The 25,853-nt window shown below is 41.7% G+C and overlaps 1 protein-coding gene across 5 annotated transcripts in view; it reads right to left on the bottom strand.

Moving 5' to 3' along the window:
• Positions 1-25,853, bottom strand: part of ITPR1 (inositol 1,4,5-trisphosphate receptor type 1) — a 163,489-nt gene that overhangs the window by 15,098 nt on the left and 122,538 nt on the right. For 4 of the 5 annotated variants that reach the window (XM_034066017.1, XM_005149437.2, XM_005149435.2 and 1 more), the window contains 13 exons: positions 24,488-24,598; positions 23,138-23,233; positions 22,240-22,362; positions 20,272-20,376; positions 19,230-19,422; positions 15,764-15,886; positions 12,006-12,181; positions 10,617-10,781; positions 8,882-9,077; positions 7,430-7,522; positions 5,601-5,740; positions 4,211-4,376; positions 3,279-3,439 (listed from right to left, as the gene is read on the bottom strand). In XM_034066017.1, coding sequence (XP_033921908.1) covers positions 3,279-3,439; positions 4,211-4,376; positions 5,601-5,740; positions 7,430-7,522; positions 8,882-9,077; positions 10,617-10,781; positions 12,006-12,181; positions 15,764-15,886; positions 19,230-19,422; positions 20,272-20,376; positions 22,240-22,362; positions 23,138-23,233; positions 24,488-24,598 — 1,848 coding nt within the window. Of the gene's footprint in view, positions 1-3,278; positions 3,440-4,210; positions 4,377-5,600; positions 5,741-7,429; positions 7,532-8,881; positions 9,078-10,616; positions 10,782-12,005; positions 12,182-15,763; positions 15,887-19,229; positions 19,423-20,271; positions 20,377-22,239; positions 22,363-23,137; positions 23,234-24,487; positions 24,599-25,853 lie in introns of all 5 variants that reach the window. The other variant, XM_005149436.2, reaches the window with a different exon arrangement.

The raw sequence follows: 25,853 nt of genomic DNA, 5'->3' as shown, positions 1-25,853 counted from the left end.
TTCCAAGTTTAAGTTCTTTCTGCATGCTGCCTTTTAACTTAATGAGCTTCTATCTATGAAGAAACACAAAATTCACTAAAGAATTGTAGTTAATAACTGATTTTCAAGGCTACAATTTCTTTTTCTGCTGGGTCAGATCCCTGCAGAGTACCAATGAATTCCATGGGTAAGACTCAGCTCTGTCATACCCAGTACAGTGGATATCCCCCAAAATTGCCTTTCTATACACAGTATTTTTAGACAAGAAAACATCAAAATTCAAGATCACTCTTGAAGCTTCTGAATATTCACTAACTGGTCTAAGTGAAATTGTCCAGGATTCTTTTGATACCACTACCTAAAATATCTTTAAAGCACTGTACCAGCAGCACTGGATGCACCTCACAAGTTAGTGATGGATATAATTTTGGTGTCCTAAATTTCTTTTTCTCAGTGTTCTGAGAAAATACCAAATGGCAGGACATTGGCTTTTTTAAATTTACTTATTTTTTGGCAAAGGCAGAAATCCAAGTTTTCTAAAGATACATTGTTGGGAGTCGGAGCAAAGGTGAAGCGTATCTGAGATGTATTCTGTCATCACAATATGATTTGGAGCACATTATGCTTCCTACCCATGACTACTAAAAATGGGTATAAATTGCAGTTGAACAATGGTACCATACAACAGCCCCTGGAAAAGACATGCCCCATCTCTGTCATTATCAAAGATGTTAGAGTGCCACCTTCAGACTGAAAATGTGGGGAGAAAATCCCTTTTACATCTAGCCGCGACACAAGAAGGCTTTCCTGGAGAACCTGGTAGCTGCAGCCATTAAGCAACTGCAGATTCCCATTCACCCTCTGTACAAATCCAGAATGAACCATCTCTTCCAAAACATGAATCTCAATCTTTGGAACCACTCACACATTTAGGGCTTTCCTTTTGCATTCTAGATTCACAGGACAAAAAGGCTTGAGTAAAAGGTGATCATGAACTAAGTTACCCCTAGATATACCTTAGGCAGAAAAGAGGATTTCTGACTCTTACAGAAGTATTTAAAACAGGCTTGGCAGAGAAATACATTCATCATGTTTTACACTCAGATGTTCTAGGGCACAAAAATAATGTTTTTAGTATTAAAGGATGCTTCTAATATTCAGAGTAAGCTTTGCTAGATCAGTCCTAAGGAGTATGTCAACATCTCAATGCTGCTGAGAACTCCAGTGGCAGGGCAGCAGCAGCCTGAGCTGCCCTGGTCACGCCTGTGCTGGATTGTGGCACACCACTGATGTGCAAAGCAAATTAACTTCCTATTCCATGGCTCAGACGGTTACACCACGCTTTCAGCAGCACTGCAGTGAGACCCTGCTGTTAGTGCTCAATTTAAAACTGGCTCATGAAATGCAGAAAAACCAACTACAAGACATGCTCCAAACCTCTACCTAGAGCAGTTACATAAAATTGCAACTGCATGAGACACTTGGACTATCCATAATCTACCCATATTCCCATTCAACACACAGTAATTAGCCCTTGCTGACACTTCTGCGAATGGGAATTACAATGAACGGTCTCCAGTTTATGTGCTTATTGCAAGCACATTCAGTGCCTAGTGTTTGGTTCTTACCCAGTTTAAACTGCTAATCTGAAATAGTTACTCCATTGCTTGTTAATTGAAACTCTTATCTTTTAAACAAGTTTTAACACAAAGTCATCTTTTACAAGCGGGAACACTCTAAAGAGTACAGGGCTTCCCCCTGAAGTAATGCTTGCTGCCATGGGATAAATAAAGGGAGCAATATAATTGTTGACACAGGAGTCACGGACAACGCGGAGATGATCAATGAGATCAAGTGATTGCCAAAGTTTATTCAGATACAATGCTCCTTTTATACCCTTACACCCTTAGGTTTCTTATGTAACAGCCTTGGATACTGAGCTCTAATTGGTTAGTCTAGAAGTTACTACAGTTTACAAAGCTAATGTTTATAACTTGTTATAATTGCGATTAAATACCTTACTCTAAAAATACAGTGGGAAACTACAACCTTGTCAGGGATCATTCTCTGCACGTTTTCAGTGGAAAATTACAGAGGCCTAACAAGACAATTGACCTTGCTTATGCCTGCCAAAAATCTTCTTACCTTACAGTAACAAGGCTCAGGGTATTGGGATCGCTCACTACATGGCCTTGGCTCTTTAAGAATTCCCACATATAATCAGTCAGACCAGAAAGCAGCAGTGATGTACTGAGTTATCTCACTGTGCTAATCCTCTATCAGGTGACTGCTCACAAGATTTCTTTAAGCCCTCATTACAGAGGCAGAAATCCAGAACTAGGACATACACTTTAGTGACCCCAAAGTAACATGTTTAACCTCTAAGAGATGTTGGTGGGATTTACACATTCACCAGGCCACAACAAATTGCCCACTTAAAGGTAGGTTGTACCTCCACAGCAAAAAAGAGACAAGTAAGAAAAGTATTCAGCTATTTATTCACCTGAAGGCAAGTAAAGAAATAGCTAATTCAGTGTTATAAATCAGAAACAGCTTTGGCTAACCAGCCAGAAGATACCCAAATTAGTAATTGGGGTTTAGGATCTAATTCCAGGAGCTCTGAACCTGCAGCTTGGCAGAGACAAGGCTCTTAATTCTCTCATTAAAAAGCCTTACAATTGAGTAGATATTAATTTTAGTTTTGGGTTTTTTTTTTACAATAATAAGCTAAAATCATATGACAACAAATCCTACCAGTCAGTCAAACATACTTATGCTGGGGCAGGTTTTAACCTGTTATATTTCAGACACTTCCACCAGCTTGAAAGTGTTCTCCCTTAAACACTAGTTTTGAAAACAGCTTCTCTTCATCTGATTTAAAACCACAGAGGCTACCCCAGCTTTCCCTGCTCACTGCCACCCACTTCAGCACACACATGGGAGAGTCTGGGAGGCTGAGAAGCTGCAGGTATGCAGCCACGGACCGAGGTGTGACTGCAGTGCTGCAGTTCATGTCAGCTCCCACAAGTGCCCCGCTGCACTGCCCGTGGCAGGCTGCAGTGTGATGCCACCAATGCAGCATCTCTTATCGAGTTACCCTGCCAAGTACAGCTTTAGTACATATCTTCAGAAGATGCTTCTAAAAGGAAAGGCATTGGATTAAGCTTAGTATTGTAGAAAAAGTCTAAGTATTTGCTTACAAAATAAATAAAATACAGAGTATTACATTTACGAAATGCACCAGTAGATTGGTCTAATCTGGAGGGGAGAAAAAACTCAAAACAAGACTCCAAACTCACCTTGATCATTTCTGCCACGTAACTTTCTGGTCCTGTATATTCTGTAGAATCTTTTACTTTCACTAGCACAATAAAGCATAAATAATGCCACATATTGTGCTCTTCTTTAATGTGCTCTTCAAATGTGACTGTCTTGTTATCAAACTTATCTCTTTCCAAACCTACAAGAGTGACACATATATAACTCTTAGTATTTATTTACAAACTGGTACTAAGGAAACAAGCTGTAAGAACAAAACTTGTTTCTACAGTCTGCCGCACTTCACAATCATTCTTAAATGAAAGCTGAATAATAGCGATAAACTCTAACAAATGCCCCCAGTGTAGCAAGAAGAGGAAAGAAGCATAAGTACTGCTCACACTTACTACAAGTAACATAAGACTTTTGGTAAAAAAAAAGATAGCTACCTTGTGTGCAATCAGTCTGATGGATTTCATAACTCATCTCCTATTTTTAGGCAAAATGATACCAGAAGCAACATTTGCTTTGCCACAAACTTCCAAAGGTTACTTCTGTCAGTCTGGGTGTTATGCAACTTCTGCACAACATTCAACTACCCCAGCCTCAAAAGCTCAGCAGTTTTATCCCATCGGCAGATTAGGAATTAACTTTCACAGGCACTACTCAACACTCTGCACCCTTGGAAAAAACGAATGTTTATGAAAATCTCTCCCATTCCAATAGGAAACTATTCTGTGAAGCACAGGAGAAACAGAAACTAAAGGTTTGAGGAAGAATGGCATACCCAGCATGCATTCCCCATTTCTTTCTGCTTGCCAAGCCCCAGTGCACGTGGTACCCATTATCAACTAGCCGAGGAATGCAAGGTAGGAACAGCCAGTAATTCAAAACCCCTGTTTCATGAGAGTTTGCAGCTATCAGTGACTTTGACAGAGTAACCCCTTATTCTTAAGAGTGTTTTTATACTTACCACAAATAAAGCAAGTAGTTTTTAAAATTTCTTCTTTCTTCTGTTTTTCACTCCTTAAATCAGCAAAAGTGTCAATGATCACACCAAAAATCAGGTTAAGGACAATAATGATGACCATGAAGAAGAATAAGAGGTCATATATCACTCTAGCAGCAAACAGAGGTTCCTGCAAGGTACATATTTTAACAATTAACAACCCACATAAATACATGAAATATCTAACCCTCACCATGCCTTTCTGTTCAGTAGAGCACGATGCCCCACAACCCCTCCCTTTAGAGTCTCCATTTCTGATGCTCTCCCAACAACTCGAAGCATTAAGTGAAGCTAAAATGTAAGATTACTGAAAGAAAAGCCAAATTAGTCAGCTACCAGTAAGCAATCTCTAGAGTTGCTCTTTCTGCTGTCCAAGTCTATCCTCTTCTTTCTCACTCATACTGGAATCTATTCTCACCCCCACCCTGCAAGCCCAATCACATTGCATCCTTACATTAAACTGCTAATACATCAATATAGCATTAGTGTTGACCATAAAGTCTTTGACTGGAATTTAACAGTATTATTTTCATTTATGCTAACAAGCATGGATGTGGACATGAACATGAAGTTGAACTTCACGGTACCCACTGCGTATTTATTGCAAGCCTGAATACCCAGATACTTAACCCCTGTTTTCAGAATCATCCTGCCAGCTGGGTGCCAAACTTTTATTCAGAATTCTGTAGTTTTTAACCCATTTTAAGCTGAAAATAAGGCTAAATATTAGAAAACACTTTGAAATTGCATTAACTCTAAGACTGCTCCTTTGGCCCTAACATGGTTCTGAGGAATGGGCACAAACAACTAAAGCAGCAGCTATACGGGCAGCTTTGGGTATTATGAAAAATCCCCTCTGCTTTGACTGGTCCTTTCTGATGATGGCTCCAAACAACATTCTTCCTTTCTTCCCACAGTCCCAGCTCCAAACCTGTCTTGGTTCCTCTCATCATTCCATTGTACACATCTTACTATTTCCAAGGGATGCTCCCCACAGAAACTCTAGCAGGGTATCAACTACCACTGCATTTTCATCCTGCTGCCTCATGTTACTCCTTCATTAGCTTGTACTTATTTCTTCAGATCCTGAACTCCCAAAAGCACGGACTCTTGCCTACTGCGTTTCTTTTCTTTTGGGTCCCATTCTGGACAGCCCAAAAAAGCCCTGAAATAAGGATGGGTAGAACTAGCTGCTGTTTAATGTGATACTATACATTAAACTACAAGTATGGTCCCTTGTAGTCACAAGGTATCCTACATCTGTTTAAAGGGAGTGTATACACATATCCTCCAGAACTCTATCCCCAGCCCTACATGGTTATCACTCTTCCACCCCCATTCAGTGATAATTTACCTCTTTGGATGGTTTCCTGAGCACATCACCTACTCCACCCCCACTTCTGAGCCCATGACTCAGTACAGTAACAATGCACATCAGTAACGTCTCGCACGTATGCTCTTTATTCTCTTCCTCCATTTCTTCAGCAATCAGTTCTATTAACACAGCAAGCAAAGACACGTTTCAAAGGCAAGAAGATCAGTTTTAAACCATCCTCTACACTCTTTGCTGGTTATGCTTTCTTCCCTCTTTGCAAAACTGGCCAGATTTCCAGCCAGTGTTGCAAACCTCCTTAGCTCTCACCAAGAGCTGACCATCAGAGCAGGTATCTCTGCCCTGGCTCCAGCCCACCCTCTTCTTCTTACCAGCAGAGTTTTCTTTTATGCTTGAACTGTTGTCTTTGACTTGGTTAAATATCTCTTTCCATTTCTGTTGGCATGCATAGCTCAGATCACCAGATGCCTGTTTATACAGAATCATAGCTTTTTGACAGCTCAGAGGACAAAGTGTTGCCTCTTACACTCTCCCCTGGTGCCTAACAGATTGCACAGCCTTTGGGCTGCACTCAAAATGGCAACTTCGACTTGTATTTTTCAAATGGCTAAAATATCACTGCTTATGGAAACAGCATTTTGCTAAAAAAGTAACAGTTTTTTTGACCCTCTCTTCATTTGGCTGAAGCCTCCAACTTCACTGTTTCAGTTGGAGAACTGCTAGAATTAATTACCTAATCTCATACACTCTCCCTGTACCCATTAAAAGTCTCATGACTTGCATTTGATCATAAAAATGCTCCTGAGCTGATCCCACCTTCCCACGGGCAGCCTCAGAAAGGCCCAAAGCCCCGTGCAACCCAGAAATAGCCAAACCCCAAGATGGGAGAGAAATTGCCAAAGATACGGGCATCATTAATATCTCTGGCCATGTAAGACCCCAGTATCAGGTTAATTATTTATGACATAAAAACACCTCTGGTGTTTTCCTTTCTGCAGCCAGAGTGTATAAAGACAAAGCAGCACACTTCTCCTAGAGCTGAATAAAGCACCTATTCCTGTATCAGTGTTGAATCGTAGTTTATGAAAGAGGGCACTTGAGTAAAACAGAGCCATCTCCTCTTACAGGCGTGGGCTTGTGGCCATCATTGACCTTTGAAACATTTGCCCGTGTAAGAGTTCCACTTCTAAGAGATATAGAGATGTTCTGTCTGCTCTCACAGCCAGCATCATAAATCTCTGAGAAGTAAATTACATTTTCTAGAAAATAAAACTGAAATATGTCAATGCCCAATCTGAGGCTGGCAATTATGCTGCAAGTTATCTCTCACATGTACTTTTTGATCTCAAAACGCCCCAAATCTACCCTGCCTATTTAATCCATGGAGTACTTCCTGCTGTGATACTAAAACCAGTTTCCTTAGTTAGCTAGATAGAATAAATGACAATAAATGATGTTCTGCTCCGTATTTCACAGAGTATTATCCTCAGAGATCACATTTAACAGCCTAATGTTTTAAAATAATAGATTTTGTAGAGAGGTAAACTGCATCAGTTCCGTCTCAAATTGATGTAGACAATTAAAGAGTATGACAGTTTTTATCAAGGTATGGTTCAGTTTTTAAGTTTCTCCATTGTAATCACTTCATGTAACAAACATTATTTATGTTGTTGGCCTAAATGAGCCCTATTTTAAGTAAGGTAGTCTCATGACAGTTTTCCCAGATATTCCCAGATTTATTACACTGGGATTTGTAGACAAAGTTAGTATTATTTTTAATTTAAGGTGCTTAACCAGAAAAAGGGTGAAGACTCAGGGTGTGAGTTATGAATTCAACAGCAGATACTCACGGTCTGAAGGAACGATTGAAGAACAGTTCTCACTGCTACCTGCTTTGCATACATCTGAATAGAGGAACTCCCCAGTCATGGTCTCACCTGGTTCTGTGCGATCTAAAAACAGAAGGTGATGAATCAAATGGATAGTTAAACATTTTGGAAGACTACACAGATATTAAGGTACCCCATCACATTCTGTGTGCAGTTACTAGCCAGATTTATAATAGTGTATTATCCTGGAGCTTAGAAGGGCACAGTGCTTTCCAATTTACACATTCAATGATTTTAAATTCAAGCAGAATTCTTGCTTCTATGAATTAAAGACCAAAGTTGTGCATTTATTTTGCACCAGCTCCAAAGCTGAGAAAGTAACTGAAATTGTTCCAAAAATACTATGTCCTAGTGCACAGTGAATTTTTAGGGTTTCTAGAAACTTGCTTTTCAGCCTTGCAGGTATCCAAACAAACCTAGTGCCACATAGTAGTAAGTCTTTGGCATTTCTCCAGCCTCACGGAAACATGAAATAACAGGGTCAGTGAGGTCTGGGTCTCTCACAGGGTTGGCAGTAAAACTAGAAAAAAATAGGGTCATGTGAAATACTGTTTGTCTGAATAGCTCAAGTGTCAGAGAAAAAAACCCCAAACCAACAAAGACAGAACAAGACAAACCCCAAACCTCCTCTAACAAATCTAATTTCATGCTTCCCACCCAGTTAGTTGCTTGATACTGCAGTGTAGAAAAAGCTCCAGGTTTTAACTTACAATAAGCAACCCAAGATCAGCACAGAGAAGCCTGTTGTGGAGTTTAAACTTTAGCAAGTATTTGAAGGAGGGTAATACTGTCTATAAATATGAGTAAACCATAGTTATAGAAACCTCTGCTTCACAGGAGCATCTCTTTGATGCCCTTCATTTATATTCACTCTGTTACTTCAGATAAAATACTAACTTTTGTTATGCTGAAACTAAACCCCACAGTTAAAAGCCAACATAAGCATCCAGTATCTGGCAAATTGAGGTAGAACTGAACTTTCCCAGTGCAGAGCCTTCTCCACGATGGCCTACCTAACGTCTGCTTGTAATTAAACTGGGGGAGGGAGTAGGTGTAGCTGAATTAGATAATCTCAACTGTTTTAGCAAACAGTGAGGGGACAAATTTCAACCGTCTGCAGAAGAGCCCAAGTGCTCTCTCCTGGGGTTGTTCCTCCTCCCCTTCCCTCTTTGTGCTGCAGCAGACTGCAACACTTGGTAGAAAACACCAGGGTATCCATTTGCCGCAATCAGTTTGGGGTTTCTAAACATTTTCTATTTAAATAGTGTCCTTTGTGAGAAAGAAACTGTCAAACTGGTGAGGTAATCAGTAGTCTTGCAAGAGGTGGAAGACTGGAAGACACTCAGCACACTCCATGGAACAAGAGCCCATTACTTTGGAATAAGTAGGTTGAAATGAGTTGCTGGTACCAACCTGGCAGCAATGTTTCATTAGGGAGCTTGTCTACTTCCAGGATAAAGTCATCTTTGAAGAAGAGGTACCCCACTATGGAGAACAGGTAGACCAAGATGAGAGCGAGAACAGCAGTCAGGATGATGGAACGTCCATTGCGAGTGACGCTCTTGATGACATTCAGCAAGGTCTCCTCTCTGTACACCAAGTCAAAGAGCTGGGGAACAACAAACAAAAGCAAAGGCTGTTTCTCACGTGGGCTACCAATACCACTGGTGGCACACTACATGTTGGCATAACAATATCAATCTGATGTTTTAGAGAGTATTTAAAGCACATCTCTCTTGCCCCACACCCCATCCCCCATAGTTATCTGAAATTTAACACGTTAGCAAAATAAAACATAGGAGGCAAAGGAGATGGGGTCCCTGTCCTGGGTTCAGCTGTAGCAGTTATTTTTCTCCTTAGTAGCTGATGCAATGCTGTGGTTTTGACTTTACCTTTAAACATAAAGCTGCTAACACAAACTGTTTATCTTTTTTATTGTACTATCTTCCCCATCACCATCTCAGCATAGCTCATTTCAAAATGCAATTAACCATTTCCTTTACATCTTCAGTGTATAACTAAAGGAGCAATATTTTTTTTTGCCCAAATTGTTTGTTTAAATTTCTTTACAGATTTTTCCTTCACTTTTCACTCCCCTGGGTCTGTGTCAGTCCATCAGCACAGCCCAGGCAGGTTGCTGGCTATGCTGGTTGACAGTGAGAGAACAGGTATTTGTTAAACTGGACCTACATGAATAGAGAAAATAACCAATTTGGGTACCAGATCATTAAACAAAAGGGTAAAAATAGAGTGTTCTGAATTGGATTTAAGGTTTACTTTACAAATGACACATTTTCCCCACCAATGCTAGATAGACTCCTTCTATGCTTATTCTTAGAAGTATTGTGCTGTGCAAGATGAATTCCATCCCAAACAGAAAAAACACATATGCCAGGCATCTGTGTCAGTCATGCGAGGTCTGGAGTCTAGCTGCAGCTGAGGAGACTACTCCAAAGTTAACCAGCTACTCAAGAAGCATGGATGCTATGTTATCATTATTGACAATAACAGAGTAAACCATCTTAAAGACTTCACCTCTTACTCATACTGTGGCAACTCCAAAAGTGCCTCCTGTTCAGCTAACATTTCTGTGGCTAGATTTGTCCATGACTTCTTTTGTCCTCATGTAAGAGCTTGTATGACTTTAAGAAGGCTTAAGCCTTCACTAAGTACTGATATTACTTAAGAGTCACAACATTTTAAATTGTTTTATTATCTTGGACATCAGAGCAGGGTCACAAGCAATACATCCAACCTTGGAAACCTGTGTCTTTGAAGTTTTGAGAGCTAAAGCACAGAGGGAAATGCTAAATACCTTCATTGTAACAGCACACACGTTTATTGTAATGAGCAATTTTAACTAATTTTACCCTTAAACACATCTTGTATAATGTACTTAACAAAAAAAAAAAGTCTCTGCTTGTCTGTACAAATCAGGAAGAAAAGATGTGGCAGGAGTCCTGTAGCCTCCCACCACAACCTCTACCAAGCAAAACCTCCAGAGTATGGCTCTTAAGAGTGCCTGTACAATCAGTTTCCAGTAGCAGAACAGAAAGTGAGTGGTGTTTGACACTTCTAGATATGCCTGAGATGAGACTTTACAAACACACAGACAGCAGAACATTCTGAGAGCAAAGTGAATACCTACCAACAAGCTATAAAAGAATTCATGTACGAAGAGCCCCAGAGCACAAATCAGAAGGTACAGCAGGTGATAAAGAAACTCAACATCCATGATCATTGCCTTGTATCCTCTAGTGAAGGTTCCACAGTTACCCACAAAACTCATCAGAAAAATGATTTTATTACAGACCTAAGGAAAGATTAACCATAAATCAGTTACAACATGGGGCTTGCAGGAAGAAAAAGGCAATTTTTCAAAGCTGGAGGCAACTCAGCTCCATGATGACATCAACAACCATGCTGGTCTGTTTATTACACAAAGCTCTGCTCTTTGGTGTGCTTTCTGCACAGCTGGGTCAGGGACCCAGAACAGAAACTGCACAGGTCCAATAAAATGTGTGCACCGACTCCTGCCTCCAGCTTCTTGTCAAAGGCATTGAGACTAAGATTTAAAGAAGAAAGTTCCCTGGTGTCAGAATTAAACTTTCCTAAAAACCAAAAACTCAACCCAAACTACTCCTGTTCTAAGCGTGGCACTAAGCATCTCTAGCCTACAGCAACCCTGACATTTCTGATACACCCCATATTGCCTGTTAATAAGCAAGAACTCCAGATTTCCTCAGCAAGTCACTCTTGGATCACACACCCAGTAATCCTCCTGTGTAACTGTAACTGTAATACCAAAGGAATGTTGCCTTCAACTTACCTGGAAGCTGCTAAATGCTACAATTACCAGTAACCATCACTACCCTCACAGTGCAGTTCTGACTGTAGTACACAGCACTCAGTGACATCTTTTGGAGACAATGAGTGCTACTAAATGATGCATTTGAAACCTGGGCACTTTGTAATAAAGTTAAGGACTTTGAAAAGCTGCATCTTTGCACAGCTCCTGCTGACTCAGTTAGAGAAACCTTTTTGGCTCACTTGCCACAAGAGACCACACATATCCGGGTCTGAGCATTAATGAAGTTCTCTGGTGGCTCAGTTTACATGCTCAGTCCACACATTACTGTCACAAAACTGCTTAGTGTCAGCTTTCAGCTGGCAGGTAGACTGCAGACAGACATCTGGGAAATGCATTGTTTAGTGAATCTTACCCAACCCTGTAAATACTGCAGCTTAGTCAGTGAATGGCTGAACAACTGAGTACTTTAGGGTCACAGAGACTTCTTTACATTTCTGGCTGGGGTGCAAACTGATTCTAGACTATAGCACAACAGACTGAAAGCTCAGAGGTCTCCAGCCTGGGCAACCAGGATGAAATGAACAACACCAAAGCACCTGTGCTAGAAACAAAAAAGGGAATTACTCCTCCCACCAGTTCCACCACAATGTCCCAGCCTATTTCTGCAGGTAAAAAACTCTTGGGTAAGATGCAAGAGAACTTCAAAAAAGCCCACTCGGTTCTTACGTTGAATGCACCCAGAAGAAACAAAGTAGGTTGTAAACCAATTGAAAATATTAGTCGTAATATTGTAGAAGCAATTAGGGCTCGGATGCCATGGGGCTTAGGAAGAGCTATAACGATGGCCAGAGATATCAGCATCGCTGTCCACAGCAAGCCTGACAAGTGGGGCTCCAGTGTACCTAGGGTGGAAAGAACAAAACTCATTTCAATGCTTCGAGTAACCAAACAAAACCAAACCAAAATAACCAAATAAATGCCATTTTATCTTTGGTGGATCATCATTAAGCCTCATGTTCAGACATTACTGATTTCAAAGCAGTAAGTGGAACATCTGAGCCTGATGCCTTGAGCAGATTTTAATTACAAACTTGTTATTAAAGCATTATGTAAATAAGTGCCAGTATTATAGGATTCTTCATTTTAGTGTTCATTACTTGTACACCTTGCATGCTGAAAAGGAGAGGCATTTTTGCTAATATGCTCTGTAGAGGCACTGAATAGGTAGGTGAAGACAGACAACATACTCCTCCAGGTCCAGATTCACAGATTCTCTTATTATGCTTTTGGTCAAAAGCCTCATACCAGTTTTTGTCATCTCTTGCTATTTCTGGTTCTATTTAGACTGTCCCATGAGACTGTCTGCTTACATAACATCAAGCCCATGTTGCTAAAAATACACTTCTCTGGAAGAGCCATAAAAAATATTCAGCCAAAAATACCATTTACCCCAGCTTTATGCAGAATATAGAAGACATCACTTTCTTATAACAGACATAAAACCAATTTTCTTCAAGCAACTGGTTCCTCAACAGACAGAAAAGTAAGACCCTCCAATTTCATTGCACTCTGGAGCCCTTCTGCAAGCACAAACTGAGAGAACTATTGCGTCTTATTAGCATGATATTCACTGAGGGCTTTTTCCTCCCCCCCACCCAAATGCAGACGGCTTAGGAAACACTACTCTCATCTGACTACCACGAGCAGCCGTTTAATTTTGTTCCAAATCGCTGCAGATTAATAAAGACAGCAGAGGATAGATGGAAATTATAACTTAATAAGCGTAAAGTTGAACAGATGTTTCCGCTGTCTGAAGGGAGTCTGGAATCCCAGAGCAGCGCTACTTGAGCTGTCAAACAGCAAAGGTGCAAAAGCTCGAAATAGAGTCACCTGAGTGGGAGTGACAAACAGCACCGAGATGGGAGAGGAAAAAACTTGTAGAAGCTTATCCAGGAATGACTTGGGAATTGCCGCAAGAGGCAGATCTTGAAGGATCCTGACTACACCTGCAGCGGTGTCTGAACATCCCAGCTATTACAAAGGCATCCACGGCACATGAATATCTTTGCTTTCACAAGTTTCAGCAGTTCCCAGCAGGCCTTCAAAAATAACTAGAGTTAATGAAGTCCTCAGTTGGTGCCTGTAACATCCCAACACCATCAGCAGCTCATCAGCATGTGGAGTGCAATGCTGTGACATAAAAAGCCCTTAGTGGGACCTGGGCCAGGGAAGAGTGGGGCTCAAGGAATGGGCTTGTCTCTCCTTCCCAGGGACAGAGAGAGACTGCGAGCAGTGTTTGCCCTTGGCACATGAAGCTCACCAAGCCAGCTGTCTGCACCCAACCTAATGTCAAAGCCTTGCTGCAAGCACGTGGAGTCCATTATATGGCTGCAGGCAGAAGGAACGTGTAACCCATAGGAAGCTCTCCCTGTCTGGAATTCTCACCATTCCAGTATTGAATTCCAGGCATCCAGTTTTGTTTCTGCTCCTCAAGTAAGAAGTTTTACAGCTTCTGCTACAGTCAGATGCTGATCAGCTGCTCAGTTCACCCTGTCTAAGCAATTCAAGACACTGACAACTTCCCCCAAACGGTCTGTTCTGAAGTCTTCTCTTTTTTTTTTTAAGCTAAATATAAAATACACATGTATTTATCTTTCATTTTTGATTGTAACTAGTAGAGGAAGAGATTATATCAAAATGGTAAAGTATCTCAAATATGTAGGGTAGGGCATCTTCAAAATGCCAAATGATTCCCCAGTCACTCAACGTGCAATCTCAGTGTTTGATTACCAGCTTTCCTACAGCCATAAATACAAACCTTTACATTTTAACTTGTGACCTTTGAAACTAGAGATAGAAAATTCAGTTGCTCTTTGTGCTTGCTAAAACTCTCTAACCAGCTGCTGGCCAGAATGGGATCCGGGTGGTCCCAGGGTCTGCCGTCCAGGGTGCCATGCAGAAGTATGCACAGACTGATGTTGCAGAAGGTACCTATACTCTTTCCCCTCTCAGCTGGTCTAAAATATCCTGTATCTTCTCACAGGCTTTATCAGGCTGCAGAACCCCTTAACCAAGTTTTGCATGCCCACTGCCTTTACCCCACTGTGAACATAGGCTGCTGTCACATGCTACTCACAAAACTATGGCTCTTCCCAATCTAAATTAACTGGTGAGCTGAAAAAGGGTGAAATGGCTTTTGTGCCACATACAGAGCTCAGATGATAATTTTGTTATGTTCAGGCTACTGCTATCTTTCAGTTTCACTGTCTTTGGGTTCTGCAGCAAGCAAACCAGGAGGCAGATGCAGAGGGAAGTTCAATAGGCAGACATAAGCATCTATCCAACCCTGCTGCACTACAAACCTCAAAGAAAGGGAAGGGCAGGCTTGACCATGAATCACCTTCTCCAGGAGGAGGTTTTACTGCTGGGGTTCTTATTTACTCCAGTTGACACAGAAGTGGAAAAAGCTCCTACCTAGACACTTCCTTTACACCAGTTCTGCAAGTGATAAACATGATAGAGGCATTCATGAGAGCATTTCTCCAGATTCCTGATGGTTGCTGACATGACTCCGCCTCTCAACATGCCTTGGGGTGCATCTCCTGGGAGAGGCTGGAGCTAGGGAAGAACAGCTGACTCTCATCAGGACTCCACTGGGAGTATTTACCAAATTGGCTCCAAGACCCACCACTGTCACACAAATCCACTGTCTGGATCAAAAGCAACTTCCAAGAGCTCTCTTACAGCAAGATTGTGCAATCCCACAAAAACCGCACATGTTAACCCATCTCTCATGGCAGAAATGACAGCTGCCATGCACTGATGGCAAAACAACTTGCAGCCTCAGGTTGCTCCCAAGCTAGAGGACAAGGCAGGCATGCTTCTCCTTGCTCCCTAGGGAAACCTCTGCCTCAAGTGCTCCTACAGGAAGGGGCTCCTTGAAAAGGCAGTAACAGAGGAGAGATGGGCTCTTTTTCCATATCATCCACCAATTTCTAATGGCATGAGGCAGGTCACTTTGCCCCCGCACACCTCATCTGCCAAGTCAGAGTAATCTCATTCACCCCACCCCAACACTCAGAGGCCTCCTGATGTGCTATGCAACCATAAAAGTTTCATGGGAAATGACAGTAATAAATGCAAGCTCAAAGAAAACAACAAATTAACATTTCTCATATTTTTAGTTCAATAGTTAATTACAGAACTTTAAAACAAAGTGGAACAGTCAAGTTATTAAAGGTGGATGTCTGTCTTGGATAATTTTTTCCCCTAGGAAGAAGCATGGTTCTATATTTTCCTTTAAAATGCCTCAGGAAAAATCAAGTCAGAGAAAAGTGCAGTTTAAATCACGGCAATTAAAAAAAGCCAATTTCTGCTCTCCTGTCCCTACTGAAGTAAGCAGTGATGCAGACATCAATAGGGAAGAGAATCTGGCTCATTATACTTCAGTTGTTCAGATATTGTTGTATGATAAATATTGGTACCTCCTCGAATTCCTTTGAATGGATAGAAAAATGCTACGAGCAGGTTCATAAGGACGGCCAGGTTAAAGGAAATACTGCTCCAGAAGGACATGTTGCGAGCACACCAGTATAGGAAAGGTTGAGCTGCAAAACAGAAAAATAAGTGTTTTTAATGGAGCATTTCAAAAAGAGGTCTCTATATAAAATTAATCTCCACCAAAATGCAGTTTTTATTTTCAATTTGCCCAAAAGCACAACCAGTGGTAATGTTCATGGCTTCTGCTGAAGGTTATTTGACTACTCTTTATCTTTGGGGTACTTCCAGTTAGAAGCTCTTTACAGCAAAGGACTCACATTAAAAAGGTAAGTATTTTCAAACATGATTTAGCAGCAGCATGAGAACAAGTTCAGAAACACAGAGGTCAAGGACTTCAGGTTTTCCCTAATAGTATACTTTGTACTCAGTCACACAAAGAACAATTAGGAGGAGGAAGATTTGTACATGGTAGCAATGGTGAGATTCAGCCCCATCCCTCTAAGTTACACTGCTGCCAGCAGCTCACCTAAGACGCTGCTGGCCTTCAAACTTCTTTTCTGCTACAGCAAGCCAGAAAAAGCTCAGTGGAGACCAGGCAAGGCAGACAATTAAGACCCAAAATGCATAGCAATAAACCTAAAATGCTTAGGACTAACTGCTAAGCAAGTAAGACAACTTTACTGCAAGCTGATAACAGACCAACGTAGCCCCAGAATCTGCCCCGTGGGCAAAGGACACAAGCGCATCTGCACAGAGGTGAGTGCACAGTTAAACAGCTGCACATCTTAAATCCTTAACGGTACCCATAAATACTTTTCCAAAAGATTCCTGATTTTAATAATCTCTGCAGCTAGAATCAAGAGGCACAGAAAGCAAAAAGATCCATTTTCTGAAGTGGTCACGGACCAGAAGACAAGGAGAGCCAAGAAACTACATTATAGCAATTCCCTCTACCCTGAGGCAAAATACCCCTGATTTTAGCTCCTGCAGGCTTATTCTGCAGCAAACTGTGTACTCCTGAAATCTGGAGTGGCAAAAAAATAACCTATTAAAAATGCTCCCAAAGAAGGAATAAAGTAATATTCTCTCCTGTTGGAAGGAGGTAATGTGTACAGAGATATCAGAGAGCAAAGGTAAAGAAGCTCACAGTGAAACTTAGGGAAAAGACAAAAATGCAGACTCTGGGGCTGAAGAGTAAATTAATGAATGCTGCAATTCTAAGGCTCACAGTAACTACCACATCCCTTCAGCAAATCACCTCTTCTAGCATCCTAAGCAAAAAAAAAAAAAGGGTTAGAAGAATTATACAATGCCTCATTATACTGAGTTGAAATGCACATGAAAAGCCAATGTATTGAACAGCTGAATGCAAAGGAAAGGCCTACAAAAAGGTACCCCGTCACTGTTAGAATACAGGCTTCACTGCACCTAATTAGCCAGGCACATGTTAAGCCTCAAAATGTGATGTAGCAGTGTTTCAAATATACAATGCACTGGTTTCTGTATTATTTCTGTTCTCCATTTCACATTAACTGGAAGAATTTGTAAGCAGATTGAATTACTTTGTATGAAATTGTTCTACAAATGGTCATTATAAAGTTCCACACAGTATTTTAAACCTTCATTTGGGGATGGGCACAGACTATCTGCCCTGTGTTGCACTTCTGCCTGCTTTTGGCAGGCTCATTTGAATTCTTAATTAAGACCTTTGGGAGACTAATGGTGCTCAGATTATGGGCTAGTACCACAAGCTGAAGGGCTAAGTCCATGGGCCTTTATAAAGAGTTTTCTAAGGTGTCTTTCTGAGGTTTGAATAACTCTTAAGTGGTATCACACAAGAGCAGCACAGAGCACTGCCAGATGGTCACATCTTGAAAACACAGACCTGTATTTAAGACATGTATCAACACAGAGTATCACTTAATTGGCCAAACAAGACAAGAATATTAGGAGACAGACAAAATGAGTCCAGTTTCTCAAAGAAATACTCTCTGCTTATGCAGGTGGATCTTGTTCAATTTGTGGCATGTTGTTAATTACGGGTGTCTTCACAGTTTGCCTGGAGATAGCCTCAAAGACTATTAAAGTAACTCAACAATATCTAACAGACTATATCGATGCTGTCAAAGCTGCCCATTTGTGTAGGATGTTATACACTCCCGTACTTCTTATAGAGCTCTTAGAAGTCATATTTAGGAAGCAGCTTCCTGTGGATTCTGATGCTGTCAGAAGTACTAATCCACTGCTCAGTGGAAATAGCTCTGCTCTACTTAGTATTCATACACATGAGAAATAATTCAATAGAGCTGACCAAGCTTCAAGCAGCCTTATCTCTACCTGACTGAAAATTTGAAATAGTATGAGTACAACTGCTTTCTCTGTTAAAAGATCTATTAATATATATACATACACACATACACATAAACCCCAACAACCGGAAGCACTGGCATGCAGCTGTATGGCAGAAGTCCACTCTCATTTGTTCTAGGAGGCGGTTCTGGACCAGCCTGAGCTCTTGTGGAGTTTAGCTATTCAAGCACGAGGAACAACAGTGGTATCAGATAGCAGATGCTGACTTGAGCAGGAAATAACTACTTTATCTCTCACATTTCAGAGGGTCATTGTTGGTAAATTCTAACCAGTTATGGCTGCTCAATGAAGCTGAGCCCCATGTGCAACATTTCTCCTTTGGCAAAACAAGAAGTCAATTAAAGAAAAAATAAGCAAATGAGTTAGGAAGTTTGCTGGGAAAGTGGTGGCACTGTATGGATTAAAATATTATTTAAAAACTTTCCCTAGCTGCCAGTGGGAACCTCAGAGGGAAAAGAAGTGCTTGAAAATACTTGCTTTCAGATATTTTAGCATCACAGGGCTGGAAGGGACTTAATCAGCCCATCTGCCAGTCTATTCCTTGCCCAAAGAAAGGACAAATTCTACTTCTACTATTACTGGAGATACATGTTTAACCTGTTCTTCAATACTCCCATTGTTAGAGATGCAGTAAGCCCATGCTGTATTACCCAGCCTCTCTCCTGCAATCCAAGGGAACTGCTTAGTGTATCCAGTGCAGGGAAGGAAAACAGATCATTGCTTTCTTCAGCTGTGTCCTCTCCAATTCTCCCTGCCACCAAATGCCTTCTTTCTCATTTAAGCTATGTCTCAAATAGCCCCCACAGCTTTGTTCCTTCCTGTTGGATCTCAAAAAAGGTGACCTCTGATTCTTCTTACCCCTCTCCCTTAGATCCCTCCAGGTGGTCCATATTGCTCTTGCATTAAGCTTGACTTCATTATAGCATATTGCCACCACGTAGAGGAGCAGATTCTTTCAACCAATTATCAAGGTTGCTGCCACACTGGGGAACCATCTGCTACCGAATCAAACTCTGCAAACCTGACCTCAGCACTCTGCTGGTAACGCTCCACACAACCACACTGGCAACAGCAACCTACCTCGTAATTTCTTTTGCCAGTTCATCTCATTAAAGAGGTCTTCCGATTTCAAGAAGAAGTCATTGATCTTGCTGCCTTGTTCATCCCTCTCCGTGGTGTAATATATCCGCAGTTTGGACTCCTTCGTGAGGAATTCACAGATACTGGGCACAGGGAAGACTATTTGCTCCATGGTACGGTCCGACCTGACAATCTGAACAGCAGCCTTAATTAAAGTTCGTCCTAGCTTTTAAATGCTTTTATTTCTTGGTCTATTTCCCCACACCTTTTTCAAGCTGACTACATGTAGAAACTTGGACACAGTTCTGTAGAACAGCAGCTCGGTAGAGACTTCATTTAATTCACCTCCGAAGCAGACTTACATTTAGCTCCAAGACTGATATTCTTTATGCTATGGTCTTACCCTGGCAATGCTGTTCTTAGCTGGGATTTCCAAGGGGCCCAGTACATGCAGCACCAAACCTGTGCTGAATTTTAGAGCAATCTGGTCAACCAAATCAAGATTCTTTGCAAATTTTAACCACATACTACATAGGCAAGTATAAGGAATAATATGAGGAATAACAGTTATATTGCTTACTAGAGAGTTTTGTGACATCTCTGTGCTTGTGCATGCTTTACTTTTGAAAAGCATCTAAGATTGCACGTCAGGCCAAATTGTCATTTTAATACAGAAAGAATGGCAAAAGCTATCACTAAACTTTATGGATTCAGCAATAGCACTGGCCAAAATGTAACAGAAGTGAAGTTACACTTCCTGCTGCCAACAGAGCTCTGCTCAGCTCCATCTTAAAGCCCACACATGACAGCTCAAAAATAGCTCCCCCCAACAGCGGCTGTCAAAAACTAAAATAAAAAAATAAGGACCCATACATTCTCATGTCAGAGATGTGTCCACACACACACAGGTAGGCACTGCAACCAGAATATCACATCTAATGCAACCGGGGTCCAACTCCACCGTTCCTCTTCCAAGCGGCTCCTTCCGCAGCAGATCATTTCCCCCCCACACACCTCCCGGCAGCCACCGCTTTCCCTGTACCTCAATCTGTGCCGTGTGCTTGGCGTAGAACTCCAGAGCCTCGTCTCCCTCTATCTGACCTCCCGGCTTCAGCATGTTCTGCAGCTCTTTGTTATGACGAGCCAACTGAAATAAAGGAATGCAAAGGGAGTGGGAGACACCAGATGTCTCTCTGATATTAAATTTCTGATTTTTGGCATAAAAGAAAAGAAATAGTATGCAGTCAGCTGCTAAGAAAGGGCAAAGTTGACAGAAGGCTTGTTCTATTCCAACCAGACACCCTGCAGCTCTATTTTGGGAGCAAGTCAGAATGATTCAAATATGTATTTTTTTAATATCCATGTGGTACTCCTCTTTTACCCATCCTCTCCCACCCTTTGCCTCACTTGGGAAACTTCTTGAACATTCACATTTGGTCTATGCTTCTACATGAGGTGAAGTTCCTAGAGACTGGAAAAAGGGAAATATAACCCCCTTTTTCAAGAAGGGGAAAATGGAAGGACCCAGGAAACTACAGACCAGTCAGTCCCACCTCTGTGCCTGGCAGGACCATGGAGCAGATTCTCCTGGAAGGCATGCTAAGGCACACGAAAAATTATGAGGTGGTTGGTGACAGCCAACATGGCTCTATGAAGGGCAAATCACACCTGACCAGTTTGGTGGCCTTCTGTGATTGGGCTATGGAACTGATGGACAGGGGTAGAGCAGTTGATGTCATCTACCTGGACTTGTGCAAAGCATTCAACACTGTCCCACACGACATCCTTGTCTCTAAATTGGAGAGATATCAGTTTGATAGGTGGACCACTCGATGGATACAGAACTGACTGGATGGCCACATGCAAAGAGTTGTGGTCAACGGCTCATGTCCAGCTGGAAACCAGTAACAAGTGGTGTCCCTCAGGGATTGGTGTTGGGAATGGTCTTGTTCAACATCTTTGTTGGTGACATGGACAGTGGGATTGAGTGTGCCCTCAGCAAGTTTGCTGATGACACCAAGCTGTGTGGTTCAGTTGATATGCTGGAGGGAAGGGATAGGATCCAGAGGGACTTTGATACACTAATGGGTTTAAACTTAAACAGGAGAAGTTCAGATGGGATATAAGGAAGAAATTCTTTACTGTGAGGGTGGTGAGGCACTGAACCAGGCTGCCCAAAGAAGTGGCAAATGCTCCATCCCCAGCAGTGTTCCAAGGCCAGGTTGGACAGAACCTTGAGTAACATGGTTTAGTGCGAGAAGTCTCTGCCCGTAGCAGGGGGGTTGGAACTAGATGATCTTAAAGTCCTTTCCAACCCTAACTGTTCTATGATCTACTCAAATTCAAAGGTGTGCTAATCACACAGGTATCTAGGCAGGGACAGGGGAAAAAACCTGCATCAACTGAAAAGCAGATGCACAGAGCACTGATCCAAAAATGCTTCTGGAAGCTCTAAATTCATCTTACAGCATAGTGATGGTATTTCTTCTCAGACACTAAAGGAACTCTAATGGAGTGATTTATGCAGCATCAATATATTAAGTAGATATAGATGTATTTGCTCTCCCCTTTCAAACACCACATTGTAGCAATACAACAAACCTGACTGGCACCAACACAGGGAGAATGTGGCAAAAACCATAACAGCAGAGGGAGATTTCTGCTAGAGTTTAATTGATCTGTGAGTATCATTTCTTTGGGAGAATAAAGTAGCCTTTGATACAACTGAAAAATAATACATTGCTCCTCAGTACTGAAAAGAACTTGAACCACATCTTCAGAAACCTGGGCAAGACCTGTCTGCTTCCAATTGGAAAAGAAAATGCCAGAACTTTTCTTGTATCATTGACTTTTCTGATTCTTTAAGGATTGGGATTCACTCTGATAAAGAGTGAACGTGCAGTGAGTTTGTCTCAGAGATGAACCATTAAAACAATTTCAGGAAAAAGCAGACCTTTAGCTATTCAATTTGTGACACTTGGTGCTACAGAAGCTGTAGGTGAAATTCTACCTGATGAGCTAATATATATATGTTGTGTCCCACATTCCTCGGAGATGCTGCAACATCTTCCCCATTCTCTCCATCCTCAAATTCTACTTCTCCCTGCAGATAAGCCTTCTTTATCACCTCCACCTAGAAAAAAAGAGAAACAGGCCAGTAAAGAGAGGCTCAGGCTGAGGCTGAATCTAATAAGGCCAGTATACACTTGGCACTCTTACAGAGGTGAAAGGAGCTGAGCATATAGATTCAAGAGGAATAATATGGGCTTATCAACATATTTTGTTGGTAAGTGGGCTTAGGATAAAACAGGAGACCTGAATTCAGCACCTTCAGCTGAGCTCATTACCATAGGAAACTAAACTTCATACTCCCCTTCAGGTAATGTGTTCCGGGCCACACTCACCACACGCTGCATCATGTTGTGATCTCTGGCCCCTGCCATAACTACGTGCATAGAGACAAGTCGATGGCATTTAACCTGTACTTTGAATCTTCTATTTGTTTTCACCAGTTAACACATTAACCAGCCCAAAAGCCTGCTACAGGCTGCTTAACAGCTTTTAGGTCACAAGACATTTTCATCTGTCTCCTGTGCAAATAACTTCTGCATATGGATTCCCAAGCCCCAGGGGATGCTCCTTCCTTGCCTTATGTAGAATGCTGAATCCCTTCTCCACAGTATTCAGCATGCCTCCTCTAATCGTTTGTGCTGCCTGCGTACTAGGCAGACCTGTGCCCTGTGGATACTGCGCTCCTTCAACCAAATCCTTGAGAGCTCTTCCAGTTGTCCGTGATCAGTGCAAAGACCTCTCGGAGCACCTCTGGGGTGGACACAGCCCAGTCTCCCCAGTGCTGCTGTACCTGGCTTGAAGGGAGTTGGTAGCTCTGGAATGACCCAGGGACTCACCAGCTCTTTGGGTCTCATGTTGTAGAGGATCCTCTCTGCGTTCTCACTGTCGTGCCTGCTCTCCATGATTGCCAAGAGCAGTTTAGAAGCGTTGTTCTGAAGGAAAACCATTGGCAATCAGTGCCAGAAGTGAAAAAATGTGGGTACCCAGTTTGAGCATTACCACCCCTGCTGTCCAGAACAGCTTTAGATACCCAGTTTCTACAAATACGAGCCACAGGCAAGGCAAATCTTCCCAGCCAGCCACTGCAGGACTCCTACAGCCTCATCTTGCCAAACACTCAATCTTTATTACTGAGATACAGAACTTAACAGTATATTTTACCAGTTTATTTCCCAAACCCAACTTACTGGGAGAAATCAAATTAACTCAAGTCAAGGTTTAGACTTATAAATGCTGACATTTCAAGCCTGTATGATATTGTTTTGTTCTAAAGATCCTGCAGCATCACTACAAGCTCTCAACTCCAAAATGGTGCAGCTCAGCTTTACTGAAGATAATGCTGATTAGATCAAAGGACAGTCAAGGCTGAAGACACAGATGTGCTTTACTGCTTTTAACTGAAAATTACTCTGCAACCTGCTCATGCCAAGAAATAGAGGGAGGAAATGGGAAACTACCACAAGGCACCAGACTACTTTAATACAAACAATTAAGATTAAAATCCATCATGCCTGACAATAAAACCCAACAAAGTATTTAATTTTGAAGGATAATGCTCATCGAGTCTAAAAGCATTTTTTATTTAGAACAATAAAAACCCTACATGACCCATAATAATGGTGTGAGTTGACAACGGAAAACAAGTAGACACTGCACTATTTCACAGGACAGTAAGTCAGAAAGCAAATACTTCTAACATATGTTGAAGCAGGAGTGCTTAGTGACTACTGCTGCTAGAAGACAACCTGCTAATGTATCCTGAAACCAGCACTAGGGCTAATTATTTCAGTATTAAACAGCCTTAAAAATTTCTTGATGATTTAGCATCAACAGATTAAACAACAGCAATAAAGTACTGGGAAACTAGGCATAGCACAGGAAATTTTACTGCCATTGTATATGTAAAAGCTCTCCAACAACAGAGAAGCTTTCACTGGCTTTAACAGGAAATTATTTAAGGATTTCTCAGCATATCACCCCAGTCTGAAAACTGGTGGCTCCATGTTATCATTTAAACGATGAACTACCTGTGACAACCAATCTTTAGGCACTGTCTCCAGTTCGCTGATGCAAATCATTTTTTGGCACTTACAAATACTGGAGTATAATAAACACCCACATAATTCCAACAGTAAAACTGTGTTTCATCTGACACTTTATGTGGATTGCACAAAACAGTCACTTGCCTTCAGCTCCAACACAAGGTCCATCCGCTTCTTTCCCAAAGGGTTGATGTCATTGAGAATTAATGCTGTGATGATGTCAATACCATTGGACTCGTGAGTAGCAATGCAGTTCTGTCCAAAGAAAATTCAAACTTCACTAATTGTCTGCACTAAAAATGCAGCCCAGACTGGTGACCCAGCCAGAAGAGAAGAGTCACCTCTTTCATCACCTCGTAAGCTGTTCGAGATGGATAACTGAACAGAAAACTCCAATCAGTTGAATAACAAAAGATTAAGGCATTTTCTTTCAACCTTTTCCTAACATCTGTCCTACTGAAACCACCCAGCCTCAGGAAGCAAAAGGCAACACAGTTGATAAACGAAGCATTCACATGCCAAAGCATCCAGGCTGAGCACATAGCTAAGGAAGAACACTGTTTTGCTAAGATTAAGGAGAGTTTTCTTTATTTTAGCTGTGCCAAGCAACACCTATTTCAGTCCAGTCTAACCAAAGAATGTGAATTCCGGTAAATTTCTTGCTTACCCTTTAACCTTGCTTTTACAATGGTCTGTAACTAAAACATACAAACTGACAGTAGCTTGCTGGCTTCAAAATGCAGAGCCCCGCTCTGTCATCAAGCTCCATGCAAAGATCCATACCTATATCTAAAGGAAGACTATTCTGGGATAGCTACCTCTTTACTTTGATTTACTCTAGACTTTCAGACTTCATGTGACCCATGGAAACAGCTCTAGCAAAGAGCCACATTTAGACCAAAGGCAAAAGAAACAGGCCTGACTACTTGGTGATGCTTCTGTAAAAGTCTTCGGTGACATGGTCTAGTGTGAAGTGTCCCTGCCCATGGCAGAGGGGGTTGGAACTTGATGATTGTAAGGTCCTTTCCAACCCTAACTATTCTATGATTGTATAAGATGAAGGAGAAAAGCACAGCCAAGCAGGGCAGCTGCCCCTGCCCTCTGATCCTTCCTGCTGGAGCAAACCATAATTCTTGAGTACCTAAATGCTCCTGTTTATGCCAATGAAGTGTCCTCCCATATTCCTTGCTGATCACTTCAAGGCACACAGCAGATGAAGACCAGCTGTGGGCCATTAAATGCTTTATCCAATAGGATTATAGCAGTTATTCAGTTATACCTATCCTGTACCACAGCTATTTAAACCACCATGTTTGCTTTAAAACAGTTATACCTTAAAAACAGAACATACTGCTGACAGTATGGTTTGGAGGAAGCTGGACAAAGGCTGGTGTTCCAGATTTTGGTGGTCCTCGCAAACACCCAACCTGTCCTCCTTAAGAACACCTACCACATCCCCATGGAAGTGCATTGACAGCTGGCAGTGACACACACCTGGTTATACACAAAA

The sequence above is a fragment of the Melopsittacus undulatus genome, chromosome 9, assembly GCF_012275295.1.
Source record: "Melopsittacus undulatus isolate bMelUnd1 chromosome 9, bMelUnd1.mat.Z, whole genome shotgun sequence".
NCBI lineage: Eukaryota > Metazoa > Chordata > Aves > Psittaciformes > Psittaculidae > Melopsittacus > Melopsittacus undulatus.
Note: the sequence above shows the minus strand (reverse complement) of the source record. Positions and strands in the feature narration are given on the sequence as shown.